A 16,977-nucleotide genomic window follows, 5' to 3' on the forward strand; every position below is an offset into this window, starting at 1 on the left:
CCTGGACTGAGAGCCACAGAGGAACCAAAGTAAAAATTAAGAGCTAGTGATGCAAAGTGTAACCAGACTATCAGGAACCACTTGCCCTAAGATGAGCAAGCAAAAGTGCCCTATGCCAGGCTTCTGCTCACATCTGACCACCATGCACCTTCTCCAGCACTGTAGTGAGAGATGCCACTGAGACATGAATCCCAGGCCTCTAAAGCAACAGCAAGCAGTATTAACTCCAAACATGGTATGGTGTGGTAAGGCATAGTCTACAATGACTACAAACCCATAATGTTTGTTGAGGCGAAACTGAACAGAGTAACATACATCCAACCCAGCCACAACATCGGTAAGTGTTGTTCCAGAAAGATAATGGTTTAAAACAAATTTCTTCTGTTACCTAATGGACTCCTCGAAGTGTAGCTCTTATTAGCAGTGCAATAAGCAGCCATCTTCCCTGTTAAGCAACATGGAATGTGATGAGATGGCAACTGATTCAGTCTCATTACCAGCAACGTCCATTATCTAGTGGTGGCAGATGATGGATGTAGCAGGGAACATTATATGCCAAAATGACATCCACCATCTCTTAGACATCCTCTATCCAAGACTGTAGAAGTGCATTCATATGAAGATTGTTGTCTTAAAGCAATTTTTCCATTGGCATAAAACCTATACAATTTGTGCACGAAACTGAGTTCATTTGGGACCACTAGTTAATGATATCCATTCTTCAGTCTGCACTAGCATGTGAAGAAAACAAGAACCCATTTGGTACCCCAAAATACTGGATACTCTGTTTACAAAATATTTGCTTTATATTCTCATGTTATATGCTATACTTCCTTAACTCTGTGCATTAATCACTCTTGTAGCAAAAGATTGTCTCAGTTTGACATCATCTGTTCTTCTTCTAAATATTGCCACTACTTTCTTCTGTTGTGAAATTATAAATCAAAACACCTTTTTGTACACTTTAAGGTATAATGTAATTTCTATTTCTGTCTGTTGGATAAATACAACAGCTGAGAACTTTGCATTTTAATCAGTTTTGTTGTTTCACCACATAATTCTCTTGTAACCTCTAGTCTGTCTTGAGAAAAACTGATTAAAAGTCTCCTAGTGACTCAGTTTGCTTACTTATAATGGATGTGAAATCCCCTGAAAACATAACAATTCACACAGGTCTACTTCATGTACCACAAAAAGCCATAAAACAGAGAAGTGAAGATAAGCAGTAGGACGGGCTGCAGCTAGACTGGCAGTAAAGCTGTTAGATAATGTGGGAGATAACGAACCAGCAAAGGAATTACAAGGACCTTTCCATCCTGCAGATGTTAGTAGCAATGCATGTAGGGAATTGATATAAACAAAGGCACACATATCTTTGAGTGGATGTGATGTTGATGTATGTGATATGACTAATCATAAACCCCTTGTAATGTTAGATTTATAATTGTAAATAAAGAGTTGCATTGTACTGGAATCATTCCTTAGTCAAGTTGCTATGGTTTATTTATCAACAGTCATTTTTTATTTATAGTTCACTGTTACTATTTCAGTTTATATATTGTCGTTTTGTTATTTGGAGATAGTGAGTGAAGCTCTGGATACTAGAAATCAGAGTGCCAAATGGAGAAATTGGAACATTTCCCACTTATTTTTCTGCTTACATTTAGTAGTGTGGAGACAGCAGCAGAGGCAGTGAGAAATATTTGTGCCATGTATGGGGATAATGCCATTTGATGGAGCACAGCAAGAAAAAGACTTTCTCGTTTTAAGGAGGATAGTTTCGACATTGTTGACTCTCCGCGTTCAGGAAGGCATTTGAGATTTGATGAAGAGCATTTAAACACATTGATCCACAATGATCCACATCAAAGAACTGGCAAATGTGATGAACTGTGATCATTCCAACATTGTGTGACATTTGCATGCAATGGGAAAGGCTCAAAAATCGGGTGTCTGGGTACTGCACGCTCCAAGCCAAAATCACAAAATTTGCCAGGTGGTAACATGTGCATCTCTGCTTGTTTGTCACCAATTGGCTTGTGAGCAACACCAACCATTTCTATCCTGTATCAATTACTGGTGACGAGAAACGGTATCTTTATGCTAACATAAGGGAGAGGAATGGTTAAGCCCGAGCAATCCAGCAACTCCCTGCACAAAGGGGCCTCTACAAAAGATAACATTATGTGATGGTATGGTGTACTACAAACTGCTTTTCCAAGGTATAACTACCACCGCTGGCATTTATTGTCAACAACTGAGAACAGCAACCAGGAAGACTGTGTGAAGTGCTGCAACTCCTCGATAACATCTGCCTGCATCCTACTAGACTGACCAAAAACATTACAGAGGAGTCATTCTGTACCCATATTATTCGCCACCAGATCCTGTGCCCTCAGATTTTCATTTTTTCTGCTATCTATCAAATAACCTTCAAGGAACTTCCTTTCCAGATGAAAAAGTGCTCCGAACATGGCTTGATGAGTTCTTTGCGTCACAACTACGTGATTTCTGCAGTCGTGGGATCAAAAAGTTCACCAGCATTGGCAGACTGTTGTAAATAGTGAAGGAGAATATATTATTGATGATAAAGTCTCTGTTACGTGTATCTGTTGTGTCTAAAAAACTTATGGAAAAATAATAAGAACTTATGCATCAACCTAGTATTTTGTTGATGATATCGCTGTCCTCTCTGACCAATCTGAGAACTCTCACAAAATGCTTTGGTAATAAAAATAGAATCACACAAGTTGACCTGGATAATTTTGACACTATTGAACCAATACACTTTTTAAATTTCTTAAGTCTACGCTTACCAATTGCAATCGCTGCATCCATCTTTTGTGCACAATCAGTGAAGACGTAAATGCTAATGGGTGTGTAATAGCACCAAAAGTTTTCAGAACTTTTCTGGCATTATAGGCCAATGCTGGCTTAAATACCAAGCAAACCAATTTTTCAGAATGGGATGTACTTCAGTTGATGGATTTCATAAGGGCAGAAATACACACAGCACTTACTTTTCAGACGATCCACTTTGACAATAAAAGTTCGACCCACATTCTCATGACAGCAGCCCTACATGTCCATGGTAATTAGAAACAAACATTACCCAAAAGCAATAAAAATTATGCACCATTTTGCGCCTTTTATGAAGAATGTGGTCATTGGGTCTATAATGTAATAAAATTACTGACATCGCCAAACGAAAACCAAAACTGAGAAGTACTATACCTAAACTGAGGACATAAAGCTTCAAATTGCGGAAAGAAAGGTAGAGCATTTAGAGCAACTGTAAAAAATCACATCGCAAGTCAACATGCATCCAAAACAAGACATATCAGATCTTTGAAGTACAGAGAAATGTCACTTCTGTTAGTAAAATAGATGCAACTATGCCTGGCTTCACATTTTTGTAAACAGCTCGAATGTGAAACGTAGGACCATCAGGACCAAGTAAACTTTCTCAATTTGTGCTACTCAACTGAAGCAATGCACGCATAATAGCAAAGTCATTAACAGAAGATCTGAAATTGCCTGCCTCCACTCAATGACAACTTAGTGTTTACACATTAGAAATTCATATTACCTCCTCATGACAGAGTACACTTGTCAATTTCAAAACTGGAGAAGTTTGGAATAAATCTACATCGATCAATGCGTATGACCACTGCTTCACACTTCAGCTCAGAGTTCTACAAGATATTAAAAATATGGCACTTGCCCACACACTGCAATTAGCTGATCCAAAGGCATATTTCCAAGAAGACATGCTCATTGAACTTTTAACTGGTAGTGATCATTCTTGGAAGGCTATCACTGAAAGTCTAACGGTCAGCATTTCTAAATCTATTGATATGTTTCCATTATATCTGGATGGATCCTCAATGGAAGCAGATCTGAAGTCTGTGCAAATTTAGCTATTGTTACCTTTGTACTTCCAACTCATGTACCCACAGACAATGAACTGAGGCCATTTTGGGACCTAGAGACAAATGGGATAATTGAGTATGCTGAAAAGATCAACAAAGATTCTGTCCTTCAGTTTCATACAACTTATCTTGTGCACGATCATCAAACAGTAATTTATCGACCTAAGTAACAAAATCAAACAATCGAAAATCCAGGATGGAATGTAACAATACCAGAGAAGGAAAGTTGCTACTGACCATATAGCGAAGATGCTGAGGTGCGATATGGCAAGTAACGAAATATTATTCTACACTCTAATGACAGACTCTTTGTAGTTTACATAAAATACTTCTTAGCAACATCTTAAAGGGTACCTACCACCATCTTATGTGAGACTACATTACAAAGAACAAACCATGTAAAACTCAATTGTCCTGAAGACCTAAGTAACATCATGTTTTATCTTCGGCATTAGGCAGCTATAAATGAGAAACTTGATAAACAAAATGTAGGATTGTTTTCAATTCATCTTCTCATGAGGTCAATATGCTCTCTCTCTCCAATGCATTAGAGGTGGGACCAAATCTGCAGAAACACTTCCTGTTCTATTATGGTTCTGCTTATATTCCATGGCTGTTATTAGTGACATTACCTAAACACTTCCGCAACCTGTACTGCACAAATATGACAGAATTTGACAAGATGTTTATGGCACGTTTTCCAAGACAGTCATGGAAACTACCATACTATGAACGAAATAACAACTTACTGTTTCACTAGATTTCCATTTGTCCTGAGATCTAGTCCATTCTTGTTTCCCATAACATAAAAGGAAAGTGCTTTCAGACATGAGACTGAATTTTCCATTGCTGCACAGCTACTGGCCAACAATGTTTTCATGAATGACTTTGCATTTGGCACAGACAACGCCAATGAAACTATTATCATATATTATGAACTAATATAAAATTATTGAAAAAAAATAAAATTATTGAACTTTCAGTTGGCAAAATGGGTCAGTATTTTAGGTACATTGCAAGACATATGAAGAGCCAAAGGGTAAAGATTAATACGGAGACTCAAGTTTATGCTGGAATAAGACAATGAACTGCTTCTACATCAACAAGGAAGATGTTACTGAAAATTTACGTGGTGGACATACTACCAACCAGAAACTGTTACTGAGCACAGCTAAGTCCCAACTTGGGACTGATTTCTCTTGCGCCATCAAAGTGAAACATGGTGTATTCTGAGAAACATGGTGTAGAGGGATAGACTGGAATGAACTGCTATTCACCAATCTGCCAAACCAATGGAATACTTGGAAGTCCACTTTACCTTCAGTGTCTTGCATTTGTATCCCATGAGGGATATCAAATACTAACAATCACAATGTTCAGATTCACATATTTTGTTACACACACACACACACACACACACACACACACACACACACACAAAATTGAGACACTGACATTGTCCTGGACATGATAACCTAGTAGATCACCTAACATGGGGCTTCTTGGCAATTGCATACAATCTGGGTATGTTTGGTGGAAAGAACCACCACGGCTTGCTCACCAAGAACGATAAGGAAACATAAAATATGTGATGACACTTACTATACCTCCCATCCTCATAGACATTTCCAAATTCAGTTCCTACTGGAGACTACTTCGACCAACCAGATGGATTCTTCGTTTCATATATAGCATTTGTCACAAAGATAAACTCGCTGGAGAGTTAACAGGAGTTGAGCTTGCAAACGCACATACTTACCAGCTTAGAATAGTCTGACGCCAATGTTTCACACAGGAAATCCACACACTCTAGAATGGTAAACCTATCTCTCAGAAGTTGCTAAAATTTGATGCTTTCACCCATCAATTGAAGATGGAATTCTTCAAGGGCGATAGATTACAGTTTGGAGACTTCACCCATAAGCAATGACGTCCAGTACTCCTTTACCACTTTATGAGACTCTTCTTCTTTCTAACACATACTGATCTTTATCACCTTGATATCCAAATCTCCAAACAGTGTTATCTGAACTTTGGAAAGGGTTTTGGATACTTACAGGTTTTCAAACCACTAAAAAGGTCCTACATACATTTTTACCATGCAAGATCCTGAAGACTCCACAATGGCAACAAATTGAAGCTCCTCCATTTGCAAATCACATGAGTCCGTCCAGACCTTTTACTGCCACTAGCACACACCTCCACAGGCCATGTGATAGGAGCACAACTTCTCAGTATTCCTTCACCAAATGGCTTTACAAGACACAAGTCAGTTCCAATTCAAGAGTTCGACATCAATGTTCACCGGGAACCATTCGTCTGAGCACAGCACCTGCCAGTTGGAAACAAGACACAGATAATGTACCAGATACGGACTTTTCAGGGAGAGAAGGAAACATAGTAGGTGATTATGGATTGGGGCTAAGAAATGAAAGAGGAAGCCGTCTGGTAGAATTTTGCACAGAGCATAACTTATTCATAGCTAACACTTGGTTCAAGAATCATAAAAGAAGGTTGTATACATGGAAGAATCCTGGAGATACTAAAAGGTATCAGATAGATTATATAATGGTAAGACAGAGATTTAGGAATCAGGTTTTAAATTGTAGGACATTTCCAGGGGCAGATGGGGATTCTGGCCACAATCTATTGGTTATGACCTGTAGGTTAAAACTGAAGAAACTGCAAAAAGGTGGGAATTTAAGGACATGGGACCTGGATAAGCTGAAAAAACCAGAGGTTGTACAGAGTTTCAAGGAGAGCATAAGAGAACAATTGACAGGAATGGGGGAAAGAAACACAGTAGACGAAGAATGGGTAGCTCTGAGGGATGAAGTAGTGAAGGCAGCAGAGAATAAAGTAGGTAAAAAGACGAGGGCTGCTAGAAATCCTTGGGTAACAGAAGAAAGCAGAAGGTTGGAAGGAGTATATAGAGGGTCTGTACATGGGCGATGTTCTTGAGGACAATATTATAGAAGTGGAAAAGAATGTAGATGAAGATGAAATAGAAGATATGATACTGCGTGAAGAGTTTGACTGAGCACTGGAAGACCTAAGTCGAAACAAGGCCCCAGGAGTAGACAACATTCCCTTAGAACTACTGACAGCCTTGGGAGAGGCAGGCCTAACAAAACTCTACCATCTAGTAAGCAAGATGTATGAGACAGGCGAAATACCCTCAGACTTCATGATGAATATAATAATTCCAATCCCAAAGAAAGCAGGTGTTGACAGATGTGAAAATTACCGAACTATCAGTTTAATAAGCCATGGTTGCAAAATACTAATGCAAATTCTTTACAGATGAATTAAGAAACTTGTAGAAGCAGACCTCGGGTAAGATCAGTTTGGATTCTGTAGAAATGTTGGAACACGTAAAGCAATACTGACCCTATGACTTATCTTAGAAGAAAGATTAAGGAAAGCAAACCTACGTTCCTAACATTTTTAGACTTCGAGAAAGCTTTTGACAATGTTGACTGGACTACTCTCTTTCAAATTCTGAAGGTGTCAGGGGTAAAATACAGGGAGCGAAAAGCTATTTACAATTTGTACAGAAACCAGATGGCAGTTATAAGAGTCGAGGGGCATGAAAAGGAAGCAGTGGCTGGGAAGGGAGTGAGACGGTTGAAGCCTATCCTCGATGTTATTCAATCTGTATATTGAGCAAGCAGTAAAGGAACCAAAAGAAAAATTCGGAGTAGGTATTAAAATCCATGGAGAAGAAATAAAAACTTTGAGGTTCGCCGATGACATTGTAATTCTGTCAGAGACAGCAAAGGTCCTGGAAGAGCAGCTGAACAGAATGGACAGTGTCTTGAAAGGAGGATATAAGATGAACATCAACAAAATTAAAACGAGGATAATGGAATGTAGTCGAATTAAATCGGGTGATGCTACGGGAATTAGATTAGGAAATGAGACACTTAAAGTAGTAGATGAGTTTTGCTATTTGGGGAGCAAAATAACTGATGATGGTCGAAGTAGAAAGGATATAAAATGTAGACTGGCAATGGCATGGGAAGCTATTCTGAAGAATAGAAATTTGTTAATATCGAGTATAGATTTACGAATCAGGAAGTCATTTCTGAAAGTATTTGTATGGAGTGTAGCCATGTATGAAAGTGAAATGTGGACGATAAATAGTTTAGACAAGAAGAGAACTGAAGCTTTCGAAATGTGGTGCTCTAAAAGAATGCTGAAGATTAGATGGGTATACCACATAACTAATTAGAAGGTACTGAATAGAATTGTAGAGAAGAGAAATTTGTGGCACAACTTGACTAGAAGAAGGGATCGGTTGATAGGGCATATTCTGAGGCATCAAGGGATCACCAATTTAGTATTGGAGGGCAGCGTGGAGGGTAAAAACCGTAGAGGGAGACCAAGAGTCGAATACACTAAACAGATTCTGTACTGGAGATGAAGAAGCTTGCACAGGAGAGAGTAGCATGGAGAGCTGCATCAAACCAGTCTCTGGTCTGAAGACCACAACAACAAATTTATGTCCCTTTTTGAAAATTGTTTCCCAAAGAAAATTACTAAATGTAACACCACACACTTTTCAAAGAAACCTCGGATTACTGCAGGTATTAAAGTGCCCTCAGAAAAGAAAAGAAAACCGCATGAGACAGCAAGAAATAGTAAAGATCCCGAAGTAGTTTTACACTATTAAAATTATTGTAACATACTGATAAAATGTTGTAAGGAAATCGAGAAATATGTATGTTAGTGAAGAAATTAACAACTCCGGCAATAAAATCAAATCAATATGGAATGTTGTTCGGAGGGAGACAGAAAAGTAAGCACTTGGGTAGGCACTATTACTATTACTATTAAAGAGAACGAGACCATACTAACCAACAGTACACAAGTAGCTAATGTATTTAAAATGATTACTTAAGTGTAGGAGAAAAAATTGGTGATAACAGTTCAAAAGAAAAAGCCAGGCACTACATGGAAGAGTCTGTTTTGAAAAAAATTTAGTCAAATTAACTTTCTCCTGAGAACCTGTTGTGAAATAAGTAAAATTATTAAATCTTTGAAAAATAAATGTTCTGTTGGAGAAGATGACATCTGAGTCACATATGTAATGCATCACTAACTGAAGGTATTTTCCCAGAGAAGTTAAGGGGGACACCACATATGTCAATTATTATTGGCCAGTATCCTTACTTACAGCATTTTCAAAAATCTTCGGGAGAGTAATGTACTCGAGAGTGGTTAGCCATATCAACAGTAATGGGATACTTAGTAAATCACAGTTCAGATTTCAAAAATGCTGTTTCACTGAAACAGCAATATACAGTTTCACTGTCCACATAATAGGGTCTTTAAATAGTAAAATGTCACCAATAGGAATTTTCTGTGACTTGTCCAAAGCATTTGATTGTGTGAACCATGACATTACGTTACAGAAATTACAATTCTATGGTATAAATGGAATAGCATATTAGTAGTTTAAGACATACCTACAGAACAGGAAGCAAAAAGTTTCCTTATATGGGTCAAGTGATTTAAATAAGTTTGCCACTTCATCTAACTGGGGTGAAATTACGTTATGTACTCCACAGGGTTCAATCATGGGTTTCCTTCTGTTCTTGACATATTTTAATGAGCTCCCTTCCTATCTGAAACAGGAAGCTGAACTGACACTGTTTGCTGATGATACGAGCATCATTATTAATCCAGTAAAAGAAACTCCAATTGAATATGATACAAATAAGGTCTTTGGAAAAGTCTTTAATTGGTTTTCTGCAAATGGGCTTGCTCTAAACTCTGAAAAAACACAGTACATTCAATTTTCTGCTGCAAAAAGTACAGTTCCTTCAATAAATGAACACATCAACAGAAGTCAGTAGACAGGATAGAATATACTAAGTTTTTGGATGTACATACAGATGAGAATCTTAATTGGAAAAGTCATATTTTGGATCTTCTAAAGGAACTAGGTTCAGCAACTTTTGAAATCAGAATAATTGCCAATTCTGAAGATATAGAAACTAGTAAACTAACATACTTTCACTCTCTGATGTCATACGGAATAATATTTTGGGGTAACTCAACATTTAGACAAAAAGTATTCACTGCTCAAAAGAAAGTGGTTAGAATAATGTGTGGGGTTCATAATCACAAATTTTGTAGGCATCTTTTTAAAATATTGGGAATTATTACAACAGCCTCACAGTACATTTACTCACTAATGAAATTTGTTCTCAACAACATGGACCAGTTTAAAAACAACAGTGAAATTCATGATTATAATATCAGAAAAAAGAAAGACTTACACTATCCTTTATGCAACCTATTTTTGGCACAGAAAGACGTAAAATACGCTGCTATAAAAATTTTCGACAAATTACCACATGAAATAAAATGCCCAACAGACAGCAGTAATAGCTTCAAAAATAAATTGAAATCATATCTCCCTGACAACTCCTTCTATGCCATAGATAAATTCTTGAATAGAAATAAATAAATCTACACTCCTGGAAATTGCAATAAGAACACCGTGAATTCATTGTCCCAGGAAGGGGAAACTTTATTGACACATTCCTGGGGTCAGATACATCACATGATCACACTGACAGAACCACAGGCACATAGACACAGGCAACAGAGCATGCACAATGTCGGCACTAGTACAGTGTATATCCACCTTTCGCAGCAATGCAGTCTGCTATTCTCCCATGGAGACGATCGTAGAGATGCTGGATGTAGTCCTATGGAACGGCTTGCCATGCCATTTCCACCTGGCAGTTGGACCAGCGTTCGTGCTGGACGTGCAGACCGCGTGAGACGACGCTTCATCCAGTCCCAAACATGTTCAATGGGGGACAGATCTGGAGATCTTGCTGGCCAGGGTAGTTGACTTACACCTTCTAGAGCACGTTGGGTGGTACGGGATACATGCGGACGTGCATTGTCCTGTTGGAACAGCAAGTTCCCTTGCCGGTCTAGGAATGGTAGAACGACGGGTTCGATGATGGTTTGGATGTACCGTGCACTATTCAGTGTCCCCTCGACGATCACCAGAGGTGTACGGACAGTGTAGGAGATCGCTCCCCACACCATGATGCCGGGTGTTGGCCCTGTGTGCCTCGGTCGTATGCAGTCCTGATTGTGGCGCTCACCTGCACGGCGCCAAACACGCATACGACCATCATTGGCACCAAGGCAGAAGCGACTCTCATCGCTGAAGACGACACGTCTCCATTCGTCCCTCCATTCACGCCTGTCGCGACACCACTGGAGGCGGGCTGCACGATGTTGGGGCGTGAGCGGAAGACGGCCTAACGGTGTGCGGGACCGTAGCCCAGCTTCATGGAGACGGTTGCGAATGGTCCTCGCCGGTGTCCCTAATTTGCTGGGAAGTGGCGGTGCGGTCCCCTACGGCACTGTGTAGGATCCTACGGTCTTGGCGTGCATCCGTGCGTCACTGCGGTCCGGTCCCAGGTCGACGGGCACGTGCACCTTCCGCCGACCACTGGCGACAACATCGATGTACTGTGGAGACCTCATGCCCCACGTGTTGAGCAATTCGGCGGTACATCCACCCGGCGTCCCACATGCCCACTATACGCCCTCGCTCAAAGTCCGTCAACTGCACATACGGTTCACGTCCACACTGTCGCGGCATGCTACCAGTGTTAAAGACTGCGATGGAGCTCCGTATGCCACGGCAAACTGGCTGACACTGACGGCGGCGGTGCACAAATGCTGCGCAGCTAAATCGACGGCCAACACTGCGGTTCCTGGTGTGTCCGCTGTGCCGTGCGTGTGATCATTGCTTGTACAGCCCTCTCGCAGTGTCCGGAGCAAGTATGGTGGGTCTGACACACCGGTGTCAATGTGTTCTTTTTTCCATTTCCAGGAGAGTATAAATGTAGTATATGCATTTTGTTCCATTTAAGGGAATGGCGTAAATAATAAAAATATTAATCTTTAACTCTGTATTGTAAACCAGATGGCATTGTCAATGCATGTGCAAACATTACGGAAGGCAAACTACTCGCTGTTGAGAGGAATGTCGTTACACGTATTGCCAAATGCATTGAGGTTGACAGACATCATTTTGAGCACTTATTACATTAATGTGGTATTTACAGATAATCACGTTAACAGCATGCATTCTCAGAAATGATAAGCTCACAAAGGTACATGTATCACATTGGAACAACCAAAATAAAATGTTCAAGCTTACCTACGTTCTGTATTTTAATTTAAAAAACCTACCTTTTACAAACTGTTCGTCTAAAGCTGTGAGTCATATGTTTGCGACTATTACAACACCATCTATCACAAAGCGAAAAAAGTGGTCCAACTAAAACATTTATATTTCTTCACGTAGTACACGAATGTGTAATAAAAAAATGGGGGTTCCTATTTTAAAAAATGCAGTTGATATCCATTTGACCTATGGCAGCGCCATCTAGCGGGCCAACCATAGCGCCATCTGGTTTCCTCCTTCAAGCTAGACAAGGTTCGTTCTTTGTAGTTTTTTCGTTTGATGCTTATTTCGTGAAATATCTGGCCCAGTCACTATCAATGGATCACCCTATATATATACAAATACGTTCCACATCATAACGGCTACTGTACTGTGCGACCGATAAATGGAACACGCAACCAGCTAACTAACTAACCTGGTTAGGCACCCACTGGAATATTTAACACCCAAACTATGAAAGGTGTAATGCAATAATTCAATATGAAAACAATTAAAATGAAGATACTACTTAAGTTGAACATTACTTAACAATAACTCTAGTTTTCATAGCATTCATCATTGCAGACAACGCAAAGAACATTGTGCTATATTTTTCTTACATTATCAATGTTTTTTTTTTCTTTTTCAAGTAAATGTGCATTGTCATATGCACTTCAGCATACAAATATCAACCTGTAAAACTCTACAATTGCCTGTAATATCTCTTTCCAATCTAAGGGGGGAAAAACTGCACAAAAATTAAGCTAATGAAATATTGCAACCAGCATTTATGAGCATAAAGGATGTATTTAACAGCAACCAAATTACATTAAATATGCAAAACATGTACACAGTTTAATATTAACACAAAAATACGTGCACATTAAAACTTGCAGTAAATCATGATTTCGCTGTTTAAACAGATGTCCTTCATAGAGTCAAGTGCTATATGTATCTGATTTATGTTAAATATAGCATGACAATGATAATTACATGTAAATGAAAAAGTTCAGATGGAAATGTGAACACATGTATTTTGTTTATCTGTCCAAAAACTTTAATAGGTTGTTCTAGAATTTTTAGACATTGTCTTGGGTTTTTAATACAGCCTACAAACTGATGCATGAACTGACACTTTAGGAGTTGCGCTAGAAAACTGACACACACTAATTTGTAATGTAATGTATAAAATTCGCCATTAGTTGGTAAATTAGAATAGTTCGTGCACTGACTGAAGTTATGTTTTCACTGTAACTATTTTTCCACTTCTTAGAGTCTGCCATTTCCTTTCCTGAATAATGATGCAGAATAAGTTGACAGTATCACAGTGCTTGAACTGAATGTGGTATCTTCTGACAGTGTCATCCGCTAGATCTTCAGGTAGCGATATCCTTTATCTTCACTCAGTTATGTAACTCACTAAATGTACACCATTATCCTGATTTTTAACGTGTAGGCTTAAAAGATCTTTACATGAACCTCTTCATCATTTTGCTTCACATTTAACCTAATGTACCCACCTCTGGTACCACAATTGTGGATGAAAACCATAAACTACATTAAAAAAACAACCAATAGAAGCTGAGCGTGTCTATAATGGCCGTACGGTATATTATCTTCATATCATTTCACATTTTACTAAGATTTTTGGTAATTACTGCAGCCCCACAGGCATATTAATATAGCTACGTGCAATATGTCAGTATTGACATCATCTCCTCCTCTCACCTGATGAATGAAAAGCATGAATGAGAGTGTACAACATAAATTTCAGTATCTAGATCTGTGGGACTAAAAGTAGTCTGCTTCTGTGGCAGAATAGCCAATCCTATAAAATGCATACCAGGCAGCAAAGAGGTTTCTGTTGGCCTTGGACAAAGCTCTTGCACAGGTTGGCACCACTCAATTGGGAGCTCTCTGGGCACTTCTAGAGGAATAGGATGTGTGGGCTCCAAAAGAGTTTGCTTGGCACTGTGGTCTGGGAGATGCGAGACAGGTGACACCGACTAAGTGTGAGTGTGCCTATTCATAGTTAATTCATTATCTTATTTTTGTAGATTTCACCTCAAGTCAAAATTAACATCTTGCTCTCATTGCTCACTGCTCGTTGAGTAGCATATGGAATTTTTCTGGATAATTTTGAACATTATAACCAGTTGCACTTGGTCAGGCATGCAAGCCACTGTTCTGCTCTACTTCTGTTCAAACATGTGGACTTGTGCTGTATTTTCTCAGTTCAGTCTGATTTAGTTTGTAGGTGATCTCATAGGTCTAAGATAATAGAACAGATCGGTTCGGAATTTAGTTTCCATATGTCCTTGTTGTCTCAGCATGTGTTATGTACAGATCTGAGAGCTGTAAGTTAGCAGATCATGACTCATAGTAATGTATCCTGTCCAATTTGGTCAGCTATTCTGAATTTTACTACTCATTTTATGCATAATTTTTGTTTGTGACGATCACATGTTGGCGAATTGTGAGAATCGTTACATGTCACAATTACTGATGCTCAGGATAGAACTTCCAAATTAGCTTGAGAATTTCTTCTATGGTGCAACTGTTAACAGGTTATTCTTATCAATGCATTCTTGTTGACTTGCTTCATGCACTCCAGACGAGGGAATGACTGTTTGCCAACCATGTGCATACTGGTGAAGTTTTTCTTTATTCTTATATTTGTCCTGAGTATCTATTATGAGTATATGTGTGAGAATGTCGCCACTGAAAGATTCGTCTGACCCTTCCATAGTTAATGATAAATCGTGTTGGGATATCCAAGATGCAGTTGTAAATGTAATTTTGTAACAGATGAGAGTGTTACGAAGAACAGCAAACATCACCCATTTATAAGTTGTTTAGCTTATTAGTTTGTTCAGCTGTTCTTCTTGAACAGACGTGATATTTTTAACAGAGCACTTGCTTACGTATTCCCTCGCAAACTTCCATTTTACGTCCTACTGTTATCCATTGTGCAACAGATGCGTATGTACCCAATTAAATTATTTTGTCAAAAACTGGTTGTTTTTGTTGATGTATTAGCCCATGTGGCCATCATTCCTTCTTATGTAAGCCTCTTGTCCGTCTTTGTTGTCATCTGTCTTGTTTAAATTATTGTCTGTTTTCTACCTTATATGCTAATCTGTTCGTTTATTTATCTGTAACACCAAGATTAATCAACACATTGCCCCTTATCTTTTCTAGTAGTGACTTCTGTGCTCATATATGGCTCTATTTTTATTTACATATAACACAATTCCATTGTTATTTACGAATTTGGTTCATTACACTGCATGGCCTTCTACCGATCATCTTTCACCAATCTATTCACAAATTTGGCAGTCCCCCCCCCCCCCCCTTCGGCCACTTATCTTGTTTATACATAATTCTTTCACATTTTTGTAAAATTGTTTTTCAGCAAACTGCTCTGATGGACTTTTATTGCCGTCTATTACTCCACTTTAATTGCCAAGCTAAGTAGTCTACATATTCTCCTATGACTTTTGCTTTCTGTTTACCTGGTTTTTAAAATTCTGTCTTTTCACGACTTTCTTCTTTTTTTCTTTTAATATAACTTTTTTTCATATCATATCATATAGACCTCCCACTAATTATGTCTTATTAACGTCTTTGTATGGATTTTTTTTCTGATTTTTCCAAATTTTTTCCTCATTTTTCTTCTGTTTTTCTATCTTTTCCACCCTCAGCTTTTATTTATTTATTTATTGTCACTTCCATGATTTCTAACTCTTCAAACCACCCTCTCTTGACATGATGAATCATATCTCATATTACATTCGTTCTTTTCGAAAACATGCTATCAAAACTAAGGTCCCACAATTGTTTCATGAAACCTGCTTGTCCCTCGGAGTGACTCCGAAAGGCCTAACATTGAACGTCTCTGTTTCTGGATGTAATCCTACTCTACACAAGGCTCTTTTACAGCTTCAATTACAGCAATCTCTTGCTCTTACCAGATAATCTGTGATCTATATGTCTCATCAGCCAATTTCGACTCCACCAGACTTCTCTTTTTCTACAAAATCCTGCAGTTACCTGCCCCTTATGTTTCCTCGGTTGGTATCATCTGCCAAGCCAACTCCAAACTGCAACAGCATGCCAGACTTCACCTCAAAAAGCTATCCCACCTTCTCCTAAACTAACTGAATAGTGGTGTTTCCCTTCCTGTCCTTCTACAGTTCCCTAAACTATCACACCATCAACCACTACTTCTTTCCTACAAACCGAGGTTGGCCAACCTCCTTAACATTCCACAGCCTTCACCGATGCCTCCCACACCAAGAATAACTCCTAATCATAAGACCCAGTCACAACAGTACAGTGCCCTTAGTCTCTCATCTAAAGCACTCTCCACTCCTGAATTATATGTATTATCTGAGGGTCTCACTTTCATCCCTAAACCTACATTTGATCATGCTGCATTGGTGAAGAACCTACTTTCCTTCACATGTAATACCAATTGGAAATATCACTTTGCAACACAATCCCAAAACCTTTCCAACAGTACAACTGACACTGAACCCTGTCTTGAACAGTTCAGGCCACGATCCCAACTTGATCCACCACCACTACCTCAAAATCATCTCCTACAAGCCTTCCAAGAATTCCTCACATCCAGCATTGCTTCATAGCCTTTTGTCAGGTCCCTACAACATGACCCAAAACTGTCCTCTGCTGAACTCCAGGCTCTATATTCCCTAAAAACTGATGACTCCATCATTATCCTCCCAGCAGACAAAGGCTCTACCACTGTAGTATTCGACCGAAAGGAGTATGTTAGTGAAGATTTACGCCCGCTGTCTGACACCTCTACATACA

At 39.0% G+C, this 16,977-nt stretch overlaps 1 protein-coding gene across 9 annotated transcripts in view; it reads right to left on the reverse strand.

The window, feature by feature from the left end:
* The window catches only part of LOC126267096 (MKRN2 opposite strand protein), a 95,943-nt gene that overhangs the window by 32,996 nt on the left and 45,970 nt on the right, over positions 1 to 16,977 (reverse strand). For 3 of the 9 annotated variants that reach the window (XM_049971968.1, XM_049971970.1, XM_049971969.1), the window contains one exon: positions 9,404 to 9,558. The exons of 4 other annotated variants lie outside the window; for them this stretch is intronic. In XM_049971968.1, coding sequence (XP_049827925.1) covers positions 9,404 to 9,558 — 155 coding nt within the window. Of the gene's footprint in view, positions 1 to 6,022; positions 6,121 to 9,403; positions 9,563 to 16,977 lie in introns of those variants that run through there. 2 more of the 9 variants (XM_049971976.1, XM_049971977.1) reach the window with 2 other exon arrangements.

Source organism: Schistocerca gregaria, chromosome 4 (genome assembly GCF_023897955.1).
Source record: "Schistocerca gregaria isolate iqSchGreg1 chromosome 4, iqSchGreg1.2, whole genome shotgun sequence".
Taxonomy (NCBI): Eukaryota; Metazoa; Arthropoda; class Insecta; order Orthoptera; family Acrididae; genus Schistocerca; species Schistocerca gregaria.